Source organism: Nasonia vitripennis, chromosome 2 (assembly GCF_009193385.2).
Source record: "Nasonia vitripennis strain AsymCx chromosome 2, Nvit_psr_1.1, whole genome shotgun sequence".
NCBI lineage: Eukaryota > Metazoa > Arthropoda > Insecta > Hymenoptera > Pteromalidae > Nasonia > Nasonia vitripennis.
In genome coordinates, this window is record NC_045758.1 from 13,007,889 (window position 1) to 13,029,582 (window position 21,694).

Sequence of the window (21,694 nt, forward strand, 5' to 3'; positions counted from 1 at the left end):
ACTCGAGACTTTTTCTTGTCAATTGGACTATACGCGTTCATTCATGACGCTAAAAAGTCGATATAATATATACGACGAGTTAATTTAAGAAGAGGAAAGAAATAACATGTGCATTTATGCTCGTTCCTATTTATTGTAAAATATTAGTACTTCCTTAATTAGCCGTCATTGCGAAGATGCAATTGAAAAAAAGTAGGCAGTCTCGATCGACAATGAGTAAGAGTTATTTTTATTTCTTATGTTGTTTTTTTTGTACATAGTTTATATGACGTGAAACATAGTTACGTGTATATTGCTACTATTGCATTAGGATTAATTATTCACAAGCGCGTGAGTGAAGTCGAGAAGAAATGAAGAGTACATATATAGAATGCATGTATCTACGTGTGCGTGTATGATGATAGATGTATATATAAATGTAAAATAGCTCTACGAAAATAATAAGATTGTGAGCGCTCAATTCGTGAAAGAGGGACAAAAATAATAATGAAATGATAGTTGTGGAACACATTCCATCGTGAGCAAGAAAAATTAGACCGTACTCGTTTTTGCACGACATAAGAAACAAAGGGTCAAAGAAGAAAGTCTTTAGGAACGAATGTGAACAAATTTCCGAGCTATAAAAAACTATTCAATAAGTAAGCTAAGTACTGTAATAACGCAAGTTAATTTTTCGAAACTTACTCGATTAAAGGAACGACCTGTCGTCGACTACTTTTACTTTCTCGTTTGCAGCAGCTTTTTGAAAAAAAAATATATATATACATATACATTAATTTTTAACGTAATATACATAAACTTAATTGTCTATCAGCATAGGCTAACTCCGGATTCACTGCAGTAGACGCGTACTTGTTGATTACTTTAAAGAAAAGCGTGAGCGTTCAATTTTTTCAGTCACACGCTCGAAGAATCGATTTTCAAGATCTTATCATTGATTTTTCTCGTACTTCTCGTAATGTGAGTGCCATTAGCGACGAGCAGAAAGATTTATCAACGCGAACGTCTATAGCTGTAATAATAATAGAGAAAAAAAGAAAGGAAAAAAGCTGTACCTCTGTGATAAAAACATTCAAGATAAAACAAGACGCAATGTTCTTAAGGTGGCGCTTCGTTAACCAAAACAATAATGAGAAGATGAGAATATACGTTACGAATTTTTAAACGACATTGACAAAATTGAGCATTACAAAAAAGTGCATAGATAAAGTAATTCATACGGGCGCCACTACAAAGCCGAATGAAAACGTGATAATTTCACAAAAGATTTTACGTGTACAGAGAATTGACTGGATTTAAAAAAAAACGAGGAATAATATATGCAGACGAAAAGAGTAGAAAGAGGATTTTTTTAATTCTTGCATATACTGCAGCGCCAAGAAAAAAATCGAAAGTTTCCGTTTACACACGGAGTACTCTTTAAAAATTATTATAATGATGAACACGTTCGCAAGTGTTGTAATCGCGAATTGATGTATATTAAAATAAAAGAATATGTATTTGTTCCTGAGAAATATATTAAAAATAATTAACAGTAGATATAATAAACCTTAATATGCAACTGTTATTAAATAGCATTATAATAAGAAAATCCTTTGCATACTTTGATGATTAATTATAAACAGATGCATTCGCATCGATTCACTGTTGTAACAATAAACTTTCATTCGAACCGATTGAAAATTAATGTCGAAATTTAGTATTCCACGGCATGTTTGGCGACTATTCGAGACATTTTACTATGAAGGTAACAAAATTACAGATCACGACAGCGCTGAAAAAGGGATGTACCTATCATTGGCCTGGAGAACGACAAGGCGGTGAGCGGTGTTCAGCCCGTTGTCTTCTTCGTGGGTATCGCTGGTATTCTCGTTACCGTTGTTGTTGCTATTGCTGGATCTGCTGCAATTAAAGGTCGGTCAGAGCCCCTTAAGAATGGTTGAAAACATAAAATTTAAAAAGTAGAAAATATATGCTAAATAAATTTCAGATCCGAGGGTGGGAAACTCTTATATCAATTAAATTCAGTGAAAAATTGTTAAATAGCTTTTACAGTGGGTAAATATACTTCTCTTATGAACAAAATTGTCGGCTCATTCGCAACGTCCCTCGCACGATATAGAAAATCGCTAAGCGCGCGCGAGTAAATCTTATCAAGCTCGAGTTGACGGGTCTTTGTAAAGCTTCGCAATCGCCGATGCACTAGCTTGCGAACCGAGTAGTCTGGCAGCAGTTTATTCGACGAATAGTGTATTCCATCAGAACAAGCGCGCAGTCGACGTTTGGATTTTATCATGTAATAGCACGCTTTCAGCAATTTAAGTAGCTCGGATTATCGCGCAAGAGAGATTGCTCGAAAAAATTCGAAAAACCGGGTCGGTCTGACCGCAATGATCCACCTTAACTCCTTATCATTGATTTACGCCGCTCCGCATTAATTTAAACAGCGCGATTGCACACAACATCGGCCATTAAAGCGACTCGTAAAAGATCGTGTTTTCGCGAAGATTCCAATGCTGCGCAAAAACGTTCTCCAGCGTGCACTAAATATCTCTGCATCAGCGCGCGTGTCGGGCTATCGCTCCTCTCAATCTGCTAAAAAGCAGTCGTCGCGGTTGCAGTAGCTGCTGCCTCGCACACAATGCCCGGCTCGAGGATCGATAGCAAAATGACCGAAGCTGCAAGTCGAGCCAAAATTAGCCTCCTCATCGCTAGCAGTAGCGCCGCTCCGCTTTCACCTTGAGCTCGGGGGCGCGCGCGAGTATAATGGGATCAGTCGTAAAGCACTCTCCCGCACACTGCACAGACTTGGACGCCGACAGCGGCACGTATAGCAGTTGCAGAGCCCGTACACGTCGCACGCGATTCCACGCCGATAGAGCCGTTACCGAATCAAGTAGTGCGCTCGCGCAAGGTCGCGGGGATCGCGGAGGGTAATAAGCTCGTGCGTTAAGCGTACAGCAGCGGAGAGTCGGCTTCGTTAGCGATCGCTCGCGAGGTGCTTCGTAATCGGCGCTGTCAAGCACCGGCACAAGCACCGGCAGCGCGAGCCAGTCAGTCGCTCGAGGGCAGCCGATCCGTCCGCATCGCCGCCGCAGCGCGCACCACCCTCGTCATGGGCGTCTCGAGCGAGGACAGCTCGGGAGGAGGAGGAGGCTTTTCCTTCCCGAAAAACCTGTCGCTCTGGTGGAACGAGGAGACCGAGTACGTGCTGCAGAGGATCGAGCGCTGGGCCGCGTACGCGCGCGGCTACAACCGGCTGCGCTCGGTCCGGCTCTCGCCCGGGCGCATGACCATGCAGGAGGAGCCGGAGAGCCGCTGGAGCATCAGCCAGGCGACCAGCCGGCTCGTCGTCGAGAACAACTGGTCGCCGAGCTTCCGGCAGAGGAGGCAGAGGGCCTCGACGCCGGCCGAGCAGACCCGGCTCAACTGCTGCGCCCTGAGCAACCTCAGCTACAAGTCCAACGGCAACCTGGACAGCAACTGCCTGGAGGCCTACAGCCTGGACCACAGCATCTACTTCAAGACCATCGGCGAGATCCGCAGCGAGCTGGGCTCGAAGGCCGCGGGGACCCAGCAGCAGCAGAGGACGACGCCGCTGGACTGCGGCGACTTCCTCTCCTCGGACTTTGACGACGAGGACGAGGTGGACCAGCTCGAGCTCGGCTGCAACGCCTACGGCAGCAGCGGCGACGAGCTCCAGGACGACGACTCCGAGGAGCGAGCCTCGGCCGGCAGCGGCGTCAGCCAGCTCTGCCGGAGCCAGCTGAACGAGGACGAGATCAACAACAACGTCGTGCTGATGGGCTTCCAGAGGAAGCTCGCTGCGGCGCAGTAATCATCGCGGTAATCATCACATCGACCGACCCGGACATCGACATCGGCCTGCGGTTTCGTCATCTCTCCCAATCATCCCCCACACTCGCGTATACATCCTGCAAAAAGCATCCCCGCACGCACGCACGCTGCGCAACGACGGCGCGGGGGGGGGAGGGGGGAGGGGGGGGTACAGGATATGAGCTGACTAGCTTACGTGCGAACCGTACTGCGGAGTTATTTTCAAACCGGGGGCGATTCGGCGCATCGCACAGCCCCGTATACGTGTGTGCGTCGACTCACACCCATGCAAGGTCTGCGCGAAAGGCCGAGCGCGCTCTCGCGCAAGCACACATCGATCCGAGGGGAAAAGCTCGGCTGCGAGTCCTCCGCGAGCCTTGACGCGCGCGGAGACCAGTGCACCCGGAAGAGACAGGAGAGTTTCACGCTCGCCGACGAGTCCTCTGTGCAGCAGCCATGGCCAAGCAGCTGGAGAGCGTCGCGGCGATGGCCTGCATGACGGTCCTCCTCATGCTCTTCAACTTCGCCTTCACCGTGAGTACGGATGGAAACTGAGCACTATTATTCCTATATCCATCCCCGGGAAAAGCTCACGCATGCATCATGCTGTTACGCGCAGTGCTCGGGCCTCCTCATGCTCTGCGTGGGCATATGGACGAAGCTCCAGCTGACCGAGTACGCGGACGTGGGCATCGAGAGCAGCGGGGCCGCGCTCCTCGCGCTCTCCTGCCTCGGCGCCCTGGTCGCCCTCGTCGGGATCCTCGCCTGCTGCTGCACCACTAGGCAGCATCCCGCTCTCCTCTACCTCGTGAGTAATAATAATATAAATTAATTACCATACTCGACGCCTATAACAGGGCTTGTTGTTGTTGTTGTTGTTGTTGTTGTTGTTGTTGTTGTTGTTGACAATGGACCCGCGCAGGACGCTTGACCCCGTTCGCGACGTTGCGTGACCCGCCGCCCAGTGGCGGAGCTCTAAACAAACGCGGAATTGGGCCAGGCTGATATATCCTTTGTCGTGCGTGCTTATAATTTACAGGCGCGCTCGGCTTGATGGATTGGATTAAAAGTGGCCTGGGGGAGGGTTAATTAGATGCTGCCGCGTATATTAGATGATTGCTGCTTTTTTTCACTCTCGGAGTTGAAATTTCGCGCGGTTTCCCAGAGCGAACTGGTTCACGAGATGACGCGTCTGACGAGAGCTGCGGCGCTGGTCCACTTGCGTTTTTATTCCTCCTTGGCAACAGCTCGCGGCGAGCTTTACATACACACGTCTCAGTCTCTCGCGGAGACTAGCAATTACAGCTGAAAAATTCACGGGCTGTTTGCGCTTTAAATAACGCGATCCAGGTCAGGAGGGTTCGCTGGCCGCGTTAACCCTATCTCTCTCCGCGCACCGCCCTCCGGGGCATTCCTCGTTTTTTTCCGAGCGGTCGTCCCACTATACGTACAGATGACTCGCGGACTATGCATGACAAAGAAAGGGCTGATGTTGCAGTACGGAGCCTTTCTGGCGGTGATCGCGCTGCTGGAGCTAGGCGCCGGCGCCTCGGTCTACACGTATCGCAACACTCTGATCGAGGGCTTCGATCGGGGCCTCAACGAGAGCCTCAACGCCTACGGCACCGACAACACCAAGAGCTTCCACGTCGACATCATGCAGAAGACGGTAAACAGCTTTGTCGAGAGATTATAGATTGCGATGTTGGCGGTGTATAGAGCAGTAGGCCTTGAACTTGTTCTCCACTCTCTCGACAGCTGCACTGCTGCGGCAACAGAGCCTACACCGACTGGCTCAACATGTCCCCGCCGAGGATCGTGCCCAGCTCGTGCTGCAGCGTCGAGGAGGGCGAGTGCGACACCACCAATACCGATGATATCTACACTCAGGTACGCTCGAGTCCGCGCGTAATATCGATTAGCATATAACAACGGAGAAACTTGGTCAAGTGTAGATGAGGCGTTTATTTTTAACCACGTATCCGCTTTTTCTTTCTCGAAAAAAAAAAAAAAACAGGGCTGCTATAACCGCGTGATCTACTTCATCAAGAGCAACATCGGCCTGGTGGCGGGCAGCGCCCTGGGGGTGGCGGTCTTCCCGATGCTCGGCGTCTTCCTGGCCTGCTGCCTGGCGAGCTACATCAACAAGGTCAACTACGAGCAGATCGCTTAGACGCGACGTATCTGCGAGAGAAAATTGTGTGCACAACTAGCTGCGATGAAGCATAAGTATCAGCAGCAGCCGCAGGAGCTGTTCCGCGCCGACCAGTGCCGACAGCTGCTGTACAGGCCGGGCCAGCCGATCGCCATCAGGCCGCCCCAGGTGCCGGACCTCATTCGACATCCGCGTCCCGGCGGTCGGTACAATTACCCGCCGATCTGCCGATCTCCGGCCGCCCTCTCGACCGGCGGCCGATCCTCGACCTCCTCCGGATCGAAATCGGCCCAGGCCCATCGGCTCGAGCTCGTGCTGGACCTCAGACGCCTCCAGCAGCTACGCTCCATGAACTCCTATAACGACGCACCCAACTCCATTCCACCCGGTTACTGACTGCATGATTACATGTAATATGATTGAGATAAAACAATCTTCATCGCCTTGGTTCCAATATACAAACGATCCTTTTACCGATCATCGCTATATTTTTGTATCGCGCGCTGTCTCTCTCTATTTCTCGTGTGAGATGTGTGCTGCAATTCACTACTATCTTCCGCGCCCAGTGAAACCCTTGTGATGGGGGGCCATCCAGGCCTTGGCCCCCCCCCCCCCCCCCCCCTCGTAATATGCGCTTCCGCCCAGATCAATCGATCGGTCTATTGTGTCGAGTATATGATGTAGACGCAGACGATCATCGTGTAGTTGTATAGTTGTATGGCATATAATAGTCGATGCTTGTCTGGGCTGGAAGCGCGCCCCGTGCACTATATTTTCTGTCGTGAGCTCTCGGATAGAAATCGCCAAGAAAAGTCTGACAAATATCGAAGGCCAAAGGATTTAAAATCCCGATTATTAAATTATATCGAGAATCGAGTGTAAACAAGAGATGATAGATATATCCTACTCGTATATCCCGTCCCCTCAGTCCCCGTATACACACGACTCCTTATTCAATATGAAACGAGTCAATGTCGATGTCGATGTATACTGGTCTAACTATCACAAAGAAATCTTCAACAACGATCGTTTAATCGCATCATCTGGTATACTTGTAATTCCAATCTAATCTGTAAGATCATCATCTCATCCTCGTCGTCTCACCTTCATCAGCTTTTCTTAGCGAACACGAGTTAGGCGATTTGATTTATCCTTTATTTTGCTTCTTATAGTTTGGCATCTATAACGGGCTGGAGACCTGGTGACGGTACTTTGCACGCGTTTTTTGATAAATTAGCGTTGCTACACTTTTGTATCTTTACCGTGATTCGTAAAAATATAAGCAAAGCTTAAAAAAAAGTGTAAAAGCAAAAATTGTTAAAAATATTAATAACTCTGATCAATCAAAACCGATGTATGCGTTTTTAGGTTTATATACATTCGATGACGAGCACCTGATACGACAACTGTACTGAATCTTCTCAATAAGCTACAAGCATTGGCCTCAATTTTCCTATACGCGCATTTATTGAATTTACTGAATATACAACGTGTACAAAATGCCCTTCGACCGAGTCTCGCAGTGCTCACTCGTCTGTGCGAAGCATCTTCACCAGGCCCTACTCTCGAGATCTATATTTGTAGTTACATCTACTTTTTACGATGGAAAAAAAGAGTAACGGATAAAACAAAGAGAGATATCTATCGGTCATATTTTTGATGAGCAAGGTTCCAGAATCTTCCAAAAAACCAACGGAAAGGTGCTGCATGCTTGCACGAGCGATCGTGCAAGTTTACACATATAGTTGTAGATGACGTTCCATACGAGCATTTTCAATCATTACCACATACGTCACAATTAACTTATACTGTTATATTACAAAATGATATTATAATGTTGAAGTAATTTATACTTTTCTTCTTACAAATACAATATTTAAAAGTTGTTAAGAAACTTATTCAATGTATTTTCAAGTCGATGAGTCTACGTTGTTAGCTTACTATTTTAAACTGAAGAGTATTTCAAAAAACATTTATTGTCAGAAACTTGATGTAATTCTTCAAAGTATGTTATTAAATAATTCTGGAAATAATAATGTAACTTGGTCTTTGTTCAACGCCTCGACTATCAATTTCAGGTACATGAAGGTGTGTACACTTCTAAAATAATTATACACCTAAAAGTAGTAACTTAGATTTTTCATCAACGAATGATTCGATTGATGCAACGATAAATAAACAACACACAGCGGTCATGTGACATTATATGATTATTTATTAGACAGCACAATTTCTGGTATACAAGATTGGAGTACTAGAATTATTTTTTGTTTCGTATATAATGTGAAAAGCTTGTACTGTAGGTGGAGTAAATGATATAATCACGACGAGACACAGCTCGCGCACTACTTGACCGCTTTCAAATCCTTCAACACAGCTCTCATTCTTCAAAGTGAATAAGGTACGTATTATATTAGGAAAGTTATAACAAGAACTTTAACCCATTAATTAATTAATTATTTTAACGCAAAGCTATTTACAGTACATGATATAATTTTCTATACGAAAAATAATTGCAAGCGCAAAATATTTAAAAACCAACAAAATTCAAAAATAATTCGAAAATCCTAACAAACCGTATATATTTTGCAATTACAGTTTACACGATACTAAGTGTGTAGACTGGAATTGATGATATTTACAAAGAAAGAGGGTTTGACATATAACACATCGGACCATAATATTCTGAAGATAAAATGCACGTTGTAAATTAGTTTGATTATACTAACATTTCTGTAGAAAAAAAACAAACATAAATAAAAAGAATTCATAAAGTACATACGCGTATAATGTTAAGTAGACAAATATTTTTTCATATCACCGATAATAAGATTTGACTGAATTGATTTGATAAAAGAGTTTCTCAACTCGGATCTCAAATCCCGCCTGAAATTAACATCTTGTATAACTATCTACCTACGACCTCCCCTATTTACATTAAAATTTTATCTCGTAGCAACCGCAGACTAGAAAGGGGTAGAATACTAAATATTTATAAAAGGTGTTTGAAGTTTTTGTTTTGTTCTTCGGAACGCAATGGCGTACATAAATTGGTATTCAATCTGCACAATCTGACAAATCAATTGTGATTCAAAATTCTTTTCAGCTTTCCCCTCAATCCACGTCTACAATAATCTAATAAGCTATACAAACAGGGTGCCGCGAATATTCAGCAGCGACGCGAGCTAAAAAACAGTTTCCATCTTGGTCTAGAGAAAACAATGATTTCAAGATGGGATGATCAGTCTCAATACTACGTACGTACAGAACATGAAACTTGATTAACCTAATTCGTTTCTCAAGTGCACTAATTTTGTTCAAGTAGTGTAGAAGATTACAAAAATAAAAGCTGGTTAGCAATATGAATCAAATTGATTGGATACAAAAAGGTGCAAAATACTCTCCATATCTTATCATCATTATATACACTCGCAGATATTTTCTTGTACGCAATATCATATGTAGCATTAACATTTTTAGAACTCGCATGATAGAGTTTTCGTGATTTCGGATTCCATTTTTGATCTTTACATAACATTTTTTCTTCTTCCTTCGATACAAATCAATCGAGTTGTAGCTTTCTTAAGTTTAGACATTATAAAAGGCTGCTAATCGCCATAAAATCGTAGCAAAACACGGGATGGAAAAATGTAGGTTTGGATCAAATGTATTTTTAGATCTGTCACTGTATGCAACTGTTTTTGTTTCCTGCAAAACTGTGTACGCGATTTAAATTAAACATCAACAAGGTATATACATTAAAGCAGTTTTGTATGCATTAATCTCGTCAGAGTAGGGGAATACTACTTTCAAAATCTTTTCTATCAAGTAAGAGAAAAAAGACTTATCAGTCAGTCGAAAAATTATGGTTCTTAAGGATAATTAATAGATTCTGCGTATTTTAAATTTTAGACTTCAAAATCATTTCAGTATATTCTGAAAGTAACAGCCCCAGTAAAAAGACTTTCATATCGACATTATAAACTCGTGTATCCAATATTAATAGAAAATTACGTAAGTATTTTTTGCGGCCGTATTGCCATTTTTTTTCTTTATCTTTTTCATGCTAAACAGTTAAGATTTATCATAAGTATAGTTGTTTGGTATGACACAGTAGATGTTAATGTACTTTATTATTAAGTATGACGTTAATGCAAGAAGGAAACAAATCTAGCCTGTAAAAAAACATTCTTTTTATATTAAAGTACCACTTCTATTTAATATAATTGAAAAAAAACAAAAAAAGTATACTATAAGAGAATTTGTGAAACCCACTTCAAACATTTCATTATTTACATAAACTTTTACATATATATCTAATAAATTCATAATTTGGGTTTTCAATCAACCCTTTCAAGCGATCGTTAAGTGTTAAATATGCAGAAACACTAATGATCATTCGCAATTGAGCTTAATTATTGTAAAGTCAAGTGTTGTAAGAAAACAAGTGTTATAAACAAGAAAACCAGATTGAAATTGAAATAGAAATTTCAGTCTAGAAGAATGCTATCACTGAAAAATCGAGAGCGAATTTCAACCTAATCATATAATCAAAAATTTGATGCATAAAGTGCATATCACGCAAGGTAACCTGAGCATTATAAGTTTTATATTTGTAAGTATCCAAAAAACTAACTACAACCATCAAAAATCGGTCAAATTGGTTAAAATCTAAAAAAAGTTATTTCCTAAATAAGCTTGTAGTTTTTAAGTACTGAACCAATGGCAAATAATCACATTGTTATTTTGTTCTTAGGGCTTAGATATCTGTTTGCAATTAATTACTACACTTGATTAAGATTAAGACGTTGGGAAGCATTGTATGCTTTGAGTTGTACAAAGTTCTAGTGCAATGAGATCAAGTATAATCACATCTTCTTATGAACCATTTTTCAACCATCTCATGACTTTAAATTAAATTTTACATAATCGTTTTGCTTGATCATTAATTTAATTGACAACCTATATGCTTGATCTCAATTTCACTGAAACTTTTAAAGATTAAATCGATTACTCTGACTGTGGCTTATAGTTTGTTAAGGAAAATATCCTCATAAAAAAAAGTATCGCAACCCAAGTTTTGCGATACCCAGTGTCAAGACAGGTACTTGTACTTCATATTGAAAAGTAAAATAGGTCAAGATTCGTATATAAGACGCTGATAGTGTGGAAATATTTCCCACGTTGGAAGGTGTAAACCAAATTCGAGTGCTACGAGTACTGCAAATTCTGACGTCAAAAGATCCTTACGATTTAATCGTAAAACGCTTTCTGTCCTCTGAAATAAAAATATTTCAGCGTTAGCTTTGCACTTACGCTTAAACTATTACGCACACTCAAAGTATACAACTTTTTTTTAAATATTTAAATCAACTTTTTAATCAATATGTCACAACTAAAACGTTTTTGGGATGTACATATAATTACTCTAAAGTTATTTATATTACATACCTCTATAAGTGACTTTAACACTTGTCCTTTAACATCATTTAACTTAGCAGCAAGCAGTAGACAAGCGCCAGCACATAGCTTGCGTGTTTGTTTTGTTACTACATTTCGTAGGATTAACTTTTCAAAATATACATATGCCATTGCCACGGTCAACAAGTCCACTCCACTCTCCATTTTAGCGATTTTTCTCATCTCTCGCTTCAAGCTAAAAATTCATCCTTCGTTAATAATACAATATTCTTATCGAATTCAGTAAATATAATTTATTGCTTGTACATTACCTTCGCAATTTACTAAGAGTGAGCTGTACGTGAGGGAATTTTTCCTGAAATTTATCGTTCAACTCTTTCTTCAAGTCAGAAGGCCGAACGTAATCAATGACTGACGCCTAACAAATAATCAATACTACATTAATTATTCGAAGAAGTATTTTTTAATACGATGTGTCCATGCATTACCATATACGATGTAAACGTAAGTAACGTTCTATGTTTCCCAGCTATCAACTCTGGATCGTCGAGTAAATTAGGGTTGTATTGTATTTGGTCATCCCAGTCGTGGACTGAAACGTCATTTACTTAAATTCTTGTTCACTTATTTTATCAAAGAATTTCAATTTATAAAACTTTACCTTTTGAATCAGATCCCAACACTACTGGCGGTGAATCAGATACATGTTGCAAACGATTTGCTGCCATATCATATGACAAACACCTGAAATCATGAACAAAGTAATTAATAGCAATTCTTTCGTGGAAAAGATTCATATATAACTATATGTACATACAAAGAGAAATGAAAGAATGACGTTAATCAAAAAAGTTATTATATTAAATGAAAAGCATTAAATTATACAAAGTTTAAACGCTCCATTTCTCCATGCTTTTTATATATTTTTATTTTAATGATGCGTACCGACAACTAAACTAATGGTGCTACAAAATAATGTTATCGTTATTGCATTCAAAAGTGTTTGTAAATTGAAACGATATTTAAAAAATGCTAAATATTTTTAGAACTATATCATTACAAAATACAGAGCTTTGATTACGTACTTGTATTGCGAACATTGCACAGTAAAAACAGACAACACATAAAATTAATAATTTAATTGTAAAAAGAAAATATTTTCTGGCAAGAAACATGATTAAGGGGAGGCTGATGGTGCTGCTATCCACCACTCTCCCTCAAATTCCAAATTGAACACAGAATGATTCTTATAAAGATATTTAACATTTTTTAATTTATCACAATGATTAATGAAAAAGACAGTAACAAAATTAAATTTTCTACGTGTTATACTACTAGTTTTATTCTAGTAAACACAGATATGTAGTATACATTGTTACATAGAAAATGAGAAAGAATGGAAATAAGTTCGAATGAATTTTAAGTGAACCTGAAAATAAGATTTATAAAAATACCTCCGAAATCATGAAGTAAGATTAACGCTTTATAATTATTTTTTGCCTAATTCGTTTAAAATCGAAGTAAGCACGTTAAAAAACCATGTTTAAAAATTATTCTTAAAAATCAATAGAACGTCGATAAAATAGAGCTTAGGTACGTGCGCCTTTAAAGGCGATAGAACCAACGAAGGTAAAATAAAGCAGATGTAATGAAAAACTAAGATACACTATTTACGTCGTATATTATTTTCGAATATTAAAAACGACAAATTTCACGGAACTTCAGCAGCATAAGGAAATGCATTTGATTATTTTTCCAACTTGTTTCTCGAACGTTGAAATGCTATTAAACATTTGATTGCTATTTAAATCAACGTTAAAAATCGATCATTTATTATGCAAAGTATATAACCATGCAATAATTTTATCCGTCTTCTTCGTTCTTTAAATTGTTCGGCTTCTTCGTAAATAAAATTAACAATATCGACATGCAAAAACCACGTTTACATAATCATAATGACAATTCAGTGCTCGTTTAACTTTCACCCTGATAATCCAACACCCTACTTTTCATATATATGTATAAATGAACGTCGGTTTTTATTTCTTTACCACTTTCTATGATCCGTGTTCCATGTTATGGTTTTCGTCCTGTAATTATTAACAAACCGATATGAGTAACATTTTTAGATTTCAACTGCCAACTCGTGCATTGTCTAAGATCCCGATTATTATCGTAAAATTTTAATAAAACTGTGTATAGGAAACAAAATAAGAAAATTTTATCAGATTAAAAATCAAATCTCGCAAATTAAGTAACAATAAAATAAATATTTTTTTTTTTCAATGAAGTGAAATTCGAGATATGACAGATTTTGTATGTTTTAGGACAAAATTTACTTTATGAAATGACAATATAGTGATAGATGTTCGTGAAAATGAATCAGTCTTAAGCAAATTGAAATATTCGTGTGGGAAAACGATAAACGATAATATAGTCACAAATAAAGAAACTATGATGAAACTATGATAAAGAAACTATACCTTGAAACAATATGGTGCTTGTTGTTGGTAGTGGCATGCATCAATTCAATAGCTTCACTGTCACTCATGTGCATTCTTCTATCTTTCTGAAATTGTCTAGATGGCACAAGCAATGCTCCATAAGAAATTTGTTGGCCATCTTGGGCTCGTTCGATTCCCAGCAAGCCAAAAGGATCTAAGTTATCGTTGATTGACGACAAAGGTCTTGAAGTAATCGTGTTTTTTCGACGCCCTGCATCTTTACGAAGCTCTGACCTAAATACAACACGAACATTAGTCTTGGCCTCTTTAACATACATTTGTAGTTCTTATCGCTACGCAATTAACGTCCTATAAACTCCTCACATATATATGTGTGTGTATATATATATATATATATATATATATATATATATATATATATATATATATATATATATATATATATATATATATATATATATATATATATATATATATATATATATATATATATATATATATATATATATATATATATATTATATATATATATATATATATATATATATATATATATATATATATATATATATATATATTATATATATATATATATATATATATATATATATATATATATATATATATATATATATATATATATATATATATATATATATATATATATATATATATATAAACAGCCAATTATTATTTGAGTGGTCTGAATTGATCCAAGCTGGCATTCTAACAAATATTAAAACGTGAATAATGAATGATTTCTAATTCTTATGTGAAATAATACGAGAAATCTATCTACGAAAATTTTTAAATCCTACTAAAATAGTAAGATACCTTTTTAAAATCGGGTTGCTCACAGAGAGATTTTTGAAGACAGGTGAATTACTCGTAACATTTTGTAAGCTAACAATAATAATAGTATATTCAAAATTCTTGTATATTTAAGAAAAAACGCAATTTTGCTTTCTTATGTCATCATAACGCAATCCATAAATATTGTTACATAAGTAGATAATGTTAATGTCATTACTAACCAACTGGTACGTTGTCCTTTGCTGTAAGGAAGTGATGAAAATACTAAAAATGGTACTTTCTGAGAAGATACTAGTATAACTCTATCATCTGTAAATTTGTGACCATTGATCGGTTTCTTCATGTAACGCAGTTCTTTTGCCACTTCTGGAATGATTCCATTGTTCATACAGCCTGACTGAACGCTGTTTAATGCTTTGACCTTTGACTTTGAACTTTGTGATATAGATTTTGATCGCAATGATCCAATACTTTCATTGCTGCTGTTGTATTGATTTTTTATGTCTTCTGATAAAGTTGATGTTTGATGAACGATTTTTCGTTTGTAATGCAATGATCCAACTCTTCTTTCTTTCAAAGAGTACTCACTGCCGGCTGTTCCAGCACTAAAATGAATAAAGAAGCAGATTTAGATTGACTTATCCGTAAATAGCAAGATCAAGGGCTAATGTTTCATGACATTGTGGCAAGCAGACATGTAACAGGTTTCCGCATACAAAATTCAATTAGTTTAATTGAATAAGAGTCTACCCAGAACTGCTATTTCAATGATGTGATAATAAAAGTAAATAATAGATTTACACATAACTTGCAAGAACAAAAGTTCAATATACAAATTTCAAGATTTGAAAAATTTTTAATTAGTAATGAGACGCTTAAAACTGGATAATGTTAATTTATGTACATACAATTATTAATTTTCAGTTTCAGTAAAATATTAATGTATGTACGATGAATATGCTGAATAATAAAAGGAATCTTTTATTTACCGTTCTCTGAAAGAACCACCATGATGAGATGATATCAAATGTGGACCATTGTGTCCTTGCTCCGATAGGGTGGCAACTGCAGCTTTGGCTGGAGTCACAGTTGTCTCAGAATCAGAGCTGAATGAGCGGTCTGGTAGATGGTTCTGAACCGCTGCAGATTGTGGTGAATCATTTTGCCTCCCACATTGATCATTATTTTCATCACACGAACCATCTAAAGCATCATCCCAAGAGTTCTCATCTACATTGGCTTGGCTATTTTTAGATGCAGCTGTCTTAACTTCACTGAGTTGATTATTATTTAGTACTCCATTGCGAGGTAGTAGTACCAGTCGAGTATCTCTATGACTTCCATCAAGCGAGATGTTGGAAAGAAATGTAAATGCAGCTAACCTTCTTCGGGAGTGATTTTTCTTCAAGGCTGCTGCCATTCCTTTATAACACTAGCGAGTCAACAAAATTTCCTGTACGAGTCTGAGAAATAAAATAAAAAATCGGAGTTATAAAAAGTCGATCTCAAATACTACAGCTAATTTATTCAAAGCCTTTCCCAGTTAATAAAAACAAACACTGCCTGCTGTGCTAAGCACAGTATCAAGTTGTCTATTGAAAGTGAAAACCAAAGCAGAAAAAAAACAAAACTGATAAAGAGGAGCGTGTAATGTTGCCCCAGAGTAATTTAAAGCTCATTCCAGAAGCAGAAAATCATTTCATTGTGTCACCTTGGTAAAAAAATCCCCTGACATTTTGGCCCAACCGACCGAAAGTTGTAAAAATATTGTGACATAAGAGGCCGTATAGTTAGCAGCTTCTTAAAAAAGAAGCGGCGCACGGCCTTCGATGTTTTCGCACTCTGTACATTATCTTCCCTACCCAACCCCGTGCATGTATACACACAGTTATACAGCAGCAAAGATCTCGCACCTGTCAGTGTGTTTTTGAGAGAGCCTTTGAGAACGACGAGCTGCAGGAGGCTGCAGCAGTAGCGGCGACGAGCGGATGAGAAAATAAAGACAGCTCGTGCAGAGAAAAACGGGCCGAAACACCCGCTGAGGGACGAAAACTAGGATCACGATTCATGTTCACTGAAGGACACGCACTTAGTTCTGGAGTTTGTGAGGCTGCCGAGAAACCACACACACAGTAGCGAGCCCTTAAATTCCGCTGCCATTGTTGTTGCCTTTGTTTTCATATGATAAATCGCACACACTGCACTCCGGGGCTACTCCGTTATCGAGCGCGAGCGTTTATATAGAGATATGCGAAGAACGTCCTGTTTTACTGGTACGTTTATATACTACGCAACACGATAGCCCATACTCCGATCGCCTGTCCGAAACTGAGAGCGATTTGCACCCGGACCGGACGACAGTCAGCACTAACAGACACATGCAGCACGCACTCGCCACTCGCACACACGACGACGGGTTTCTCGTTTCGTCCGATCTTTCTCCGCACACACTAAACAGCCAGCCGCTGATGCTCGCGCCAGTCGCGCCTGTGTAATCGACGATTCACCGACAGGACACACACATGCTCGCGGCCGCGCGGCTACTTGGCTGCTGCTGCTGCTGCTGCTGCTGCTGCTGAGTGCTGCTGCTCTGCTGCGGTGGAAAGTGATCTGATTTCCAAGAAAGAAGCGGTCTGCTAGTTTGGTGACTTTCGAAGGCAAGTCTACCAATAAAAAGTCACTAGACACACATATATGCGTGTGGCGTATTGCGCAATACAATTCACGCATACGAAATCTCAGCGATTTTATGCACTCTGTAGCAGGCGACCAACTGCAGAGCGCTGAATGTCCTCAGTCCTCACCGCAGGCTTTGCCTTCTGGTGCGCATGTCGTCGAGCATTTAAAAATGGCGAACCCGAACGCATGCGCCTGATGCGATTCACAACCTTACGAATGCAAACGTTTGGTCAAAACAAGACGAATTTTTGCTATTGGTGCACCGCTCCTACTTTCCTTTCAAACATAAGCAACAATGTTTGATTACAGTTTGTGTCTGTTTATGCCAGATGTTTATTGACTTTTGTAAGCGAACGTTAAAAAAGTTACAAAGATGGATTGTTATAAGGTTTTGGAGTTGTTAACCAAATTTGACAAAGGTACCTAGGATTTGTTTATCAATTAAATCATGTGTAGACAGTGTTAGGCGTAATTTATCGTGTAAACAAATACTGTTTTCAGCAAATTCAAACGTTGTTACCGATCAACAATTAGAAGAAATACTAGAAACTGTATATTCCTCTATACCAGAAGATGTTTTAAAGGAAATTGCAGAAGATAAGAGTGTTATCAGTGATGTGAATGACACAAGGTAATCCAAAAGAATCGGCTTGAATAAACAATGGTCTTGTACATACCTGTAAATATTTTCAATGATAGAAATGATGTGATATTATATTCTAGCTGGCAATACCTGCACCTGATTTTGTACACTATCAAGACGCTTTGCAGAACTGAGCTGGCTCAAGAAAGTCCTTTGTTTACTGTTGACCAATTTAAATCCATTAAGACGGCTATAGAAGTATCAGCTTGTATTGGAATCATACCTTCTTTATTACCTCAAGTTAAGACTCATGCAAATTCAATACGCTCAAGAACTTTCAAATTAAAGCTTGATGATGAGAATATAACAGAGGTGAATTGCATTCAATTGCGTTTTTTTTTTTAATGTAATGAAAATGACAAATCCTACTCAATACATATATTTTTTTTAGAAATACAAAAGAATATCTTACACAACCAGCGCTCTCTTAGATTGCTATAATGAAATCATTCTTCAGGCACCAATTCTATCACAATTGGATTGTCTACTCGCAGCCTTACTGCAGTTGTCACATGCACCACTAAGTAAGCCTACTGAAGGAAATTCAACAGGCTCTGATTCAAGCTCTGGCTTTGTAATGACAAAAGAACTGTATGTTAAACTAAAAGAAGAACAAACCAGTTTTCTATTAAAATTAAGAAAATTAATAGACAACTGTCCTCAAACTTTACTTATCAAAGAACTGATGGTAATATTGGGTGTAAAAAATAATCCCAAGTGGCTTCAAATTAGTATCAAACGTTATCTGACTGATAGAATCATGCAAGATAATGGTGTTGCCACATTGATACTTGCTATTTGTGATGAGATATCTGATTTAGGGAAATGCTGGGAAAAATTAGATGTTGCTGCACGTCTTGTAGTAATGTCACATGGATCAAATGAAGAAGAATATTTTAAGTCTATTTGCTCTCAGGTGACTTGACATTATGTAAAAAATACGTTTTTTGTTGTTTGCAATATTGAATTAACAAGAACTTTTTTTACAGATTATTAACCTGCTGAATTCAAGAGATAATAGACAGGGAGCAATTGTAGCTAAATGCTGCATAAAAGCTTTATATGATCATAAGCAAGAAATCTTTATGGAGAAAATTTTTCGTAGGATAGCAGAACCATTTTATTTGGAATCTATCAATAAACCCAATGCTTCAGGTATTCTCAGAACTGAAGACGAAGTATCTCAGTGTGTTGAGAATTTATGCAAATTGTTTTTAACAACCGATGCTGAATTTAAATGCATATCTAACGAGGTACTAGCGGACGTGACATTACCTTTGTTTTATCTTTATGTCGTATCCCATCAAAGTATTTATGCTCTTCGAGAAAAAGTCCGAAAGTTAATCTTAAAAGTTCTTGAACTGCAGACAGTAAGAGAAAATACTTTTGCTATTATTTTAAACCACAAAGAACCCGATCAACAAAAGAAACTTAATTTTCAATTTGGATCAAAAGGAGGTTTACAAATCACTTCGGAGCCTTCAAACATAGGCCATGAACAAATTGCTGACTGTCTTTTTGATTTGGTAAAAGACAAGCAGCAATCATTTGATTTATTCACTTACTTACTAAAAGTATTACCACAATTAAGTGACATGGCTCAAAAAGTTCAAGAAGGAACATTTTTAGAAATAGATGAAGATGGGCAAAATAAATTGGAAATAATAGAAAAACAAGTTATTGCTGTAAAATTGTTGACGTTGCTTTCTGATACGAGCTTGGTTCAAAAAGCTCAAATAAAAAATCCTGATCCTCTATTGGATTTTATAAAATTTTTATTCAGACAACTTAATAGTAATAACGATACAACGCATTATGAATTAGATGTTAGTATGCTGTATATGGGTTTGATGTTGGTTAAAATCATTTTAACCGATGGAAACGTTGGACAAACTTGGGAAACCTATCAAAACTTCATAAAGTCGATTAAAGAGCAAGTTGATTTCAAGCGAATGCCACAGCAAGTAGCGTCGCTTTTTGAAGAAATCGAGACTATAATCAAAAAGAAGGGAAACGTCTATGCTAGCTACTGTGATTTATCAGTTGAAAATAAAAATGTAAGCGAATTTGATAAAGCAATAGTCGATTTGACGGATCCATTACTTCCTGTTCGTGCTCATGGCATCATAGCTCTTACTAAACTCATCGAGAGACGACACCCGGATGCGACAATGAAAAAGGACTTTCTTTTATGTGTATTTCAAGTAAGTTGCATATTTTATGTATTTTATGTTTGATGCTTGTTCTTAATCAAAATTATCTTGCCAATGCAGGAAAATCTTAGTCACGATGATTCCTTTATATATTTAGCCGCAATAAATGGAATATGTGCTATGTCTTCAATGTTCCCTGACAAAGTTATCGAAATACTAGTCCACGAGTTTATTGGTATGACTCAACAAACTGGAAATCGGGATGTAGCACCTGAGACGAGAGCTAAGCTTGGAGAAATTCTCGTCAAAACAACCAGAGCCTTAGGTACACACTTGAATTTCGTCGTTCGTATGTAAACATTTTTTATATTTAATGTTACATTTCACAGGTGAAATGACACCAAAATATAAAAGTCTATTGGTTAACGGATTCCTATGTGGCACGAGAGATCCTGATCCTCTGGTGCGTGCCTCCAGTCTCTCTTGTCTGGGAGAGTTCTGCAAAATAATGGGTTTCAGGCTCGGAAATTTAATAATTGAGGTGGGTTAATGCTATTGATTATAATTAAACATGGTTGATGTGTTTAAAAGTATGAGGCAATATGAATAAATTTTTTAGATTTTGTATTGCATCGAGTGCATTATAAAAACGGATAAGGACGACGGATGTCGACGAGCGGGCGTACTCGTGGCGACTTTGTTGCTTCGAGGACTCGGTAAGGATGCCTTAACTGAATTGGGCGAGAACCTCGTGCCTCTGTATCGAGCGATGAAACACTTGCGTGATAATGATAAAGATCCTGTCCTTCAACTTCATGCTCAGTTGGCCCTCGAGGAGTTTAATGATATCGTGCAACAGTTTCTGTTCTCGCCGCTAAAAGTTGAAAAGAAGATTTTTTTACTTCCCTGAATAACGTTAAAACAGTGTAAATAAAGTTAATGAATTGGTTAAACTTAATGTTTAATAAATTGATTAGCTTCTAAACGTGAAATCTCGAAAAAATGTCTCTATACATTGCTGTATAATAAATTTGTACATTTTTATACTAAAAACACGATCATATGTTAAAGTAACCGTTATCTTTGTTTTGTAATTAATATCTTAAGATATTTGTTTGCATAAAGTTTTTTAATTACAAACACTGATTTGTATTTTTTCCATTTCCATTATTTTTCAATTTTCAGAATGAAATTATACTTACCGAAAGTACGGAGCGGAATCCGGAGATGAACATTATAAAGTTATAGAGATGTAACACGTAGAGACTTCGATAGAATTGCATTGATGCGATGTAAAAATTCAAAAATAGCTTTCATTGAACCTTAACATGATCCCCAAGGAATCTCAGGGTTCTATACGGAAAACCCGTTGAGTGCGTGGCGGTCGACAGCACCGATAACGGCAGAGCTCATATAACTCGAAAAGCTGCGGTAGGTATACACGATACATTCGGCATCTATATATAAAGACTCCACTCTTTGATACTCGCCTTTGATTTTTCTTGCCTCAGTGATTTCTTGGAGTAAA

At 38.5% G+C, this 21,694-nt stretch overlaps 3 protein-coding genes and 1 long non-coding RNA gene across 10 annotated transcripts; 2 read left to right on the forward strand and 2 right to left on the reverse strand.

Moving 5' to 3' along the window:
• Positions 1-226: 226 nt before the first annotated feature.
• On the reverse strand, positions 227-2,702 carry LOC116738525. Its single transcript, XR_004344680.1, has 2 exons — positions 2,069-2,702; positions 227-1,902 (listed from the first exon to the last, which is right to left on the reverse strand). It is a non-coding gene; the product is annotated as an uncharacterized LOC116738525 (long non-coding RNA).
• Positions 2,703-2,847: 145 nt separating this feature from the next.
• LOC100122622 (tetraspanin-7-like) lies at positions 2,848-8,028 on the forward strand. 3 transcript variants are annotated; one of them, XM_001606184.6, is made up of 5 exons: positions 3,065-4,371; positions 4,457-4,645; positions 5,336-5,506; positions 5,596-5,727; positions 5,855-8,028. In XM_001606184.6, exons 1-5 carry the CDS (start codon positions 4,294-4,296, stop codon positions 6,008-6,010), a joined length of 726 nt encoding a protein of 241 aa, XP_001606234.1. In that variant the 5' UTR covers positions 3,065-4,293; the 3' UTR covers positions 6,011-8,028. The 3 variants fall into 3 exon arrangements, 2 of the variants coding, with proteins under 2 accessions (XP_001606234.1, XP_031778553.1); XM_031922693.2 differs by having other exon boundaries at positions 3,840-4,375; XR_004344679.1 differs by lacking the exon at positions 5,336-5,506 and having other exon boundaries at positions 2,848-4,371; positions 5,534-5,727.
• Positions 8,029-8,184: 156 nt separating this feature from the next.
• Positions 8,185-18,150, reverse strand: LOC100122599 (CDK5 and ABL1 enzyme substrate 2). 5 transcript variants are annotated; one of them, XM_031922685.1, is made up of 11 exons: positions 18,048-18,150; positions 15,681-16,154; positions 14,913-15,296; positions 14,713-14,781; positions 13,897-14,151; positions 13,465-13,503; positions 12,075-12,157; positions 11,902-12,005; positions 11,725-11,831; positions 11,444-11,648; positions 8,185-11,270 (listed from the first exon to the last, which is right to left on the reverse strand). In XM_031922685.1, the coding sequence occupies exons 2-11, from the start codon at positions 16,109-16,111 to the stop codon at positions 11,130-11,132; spliced, it is 1,818 nt and encodes a 605-aa protein (XP_031778545.1). In that variant the 5' UTR covers positions 16,112-16,154; positions 18,048-18,150; the 3' UTR covers positions 8,185-11,129. The 5 variants fall into 5 exon arrangements, with proteins under 5 accessions (XP_031778545.1, XP_031778544.1, XP_031778547.1 ...); XM_031922684.1 differs by lacking the exon at positions 18,048-18,150 and adding an exon at positions 16,605-17,472; XM_031922687.1 differs by lacking the exons at positions 14,713-14,781; positions 18,048-18,150 and adding an exon at positions 16,605-17,472.
• On the forward strand, positions 17,536-21,303 carry LOC107980673. The gene is made up of 8 exons (XM_016981877.3): positions 17,536-17,789; positions 17,872-18,001; positions 18,094-18,325; positions 18,405-18,929; positions 19,003-20,217; positions 20,287-20,491; positions 20,556-20,707; positions 20,786-21,303. The coding sequence occupies exons 1-8, from the start codon at positions 17,744-17,746 to the stop codon at positions 21,074-21,076; spliced, it is 2,796 nt and encodes a 931-aa protein (XP_016837366.2). The 5' UTR covers positions 17,536-17,743; the 3' UTR covers positions 21,077-21,303.
• Positions 21,304-21,694: the final 391 nt, after the last annotated feature.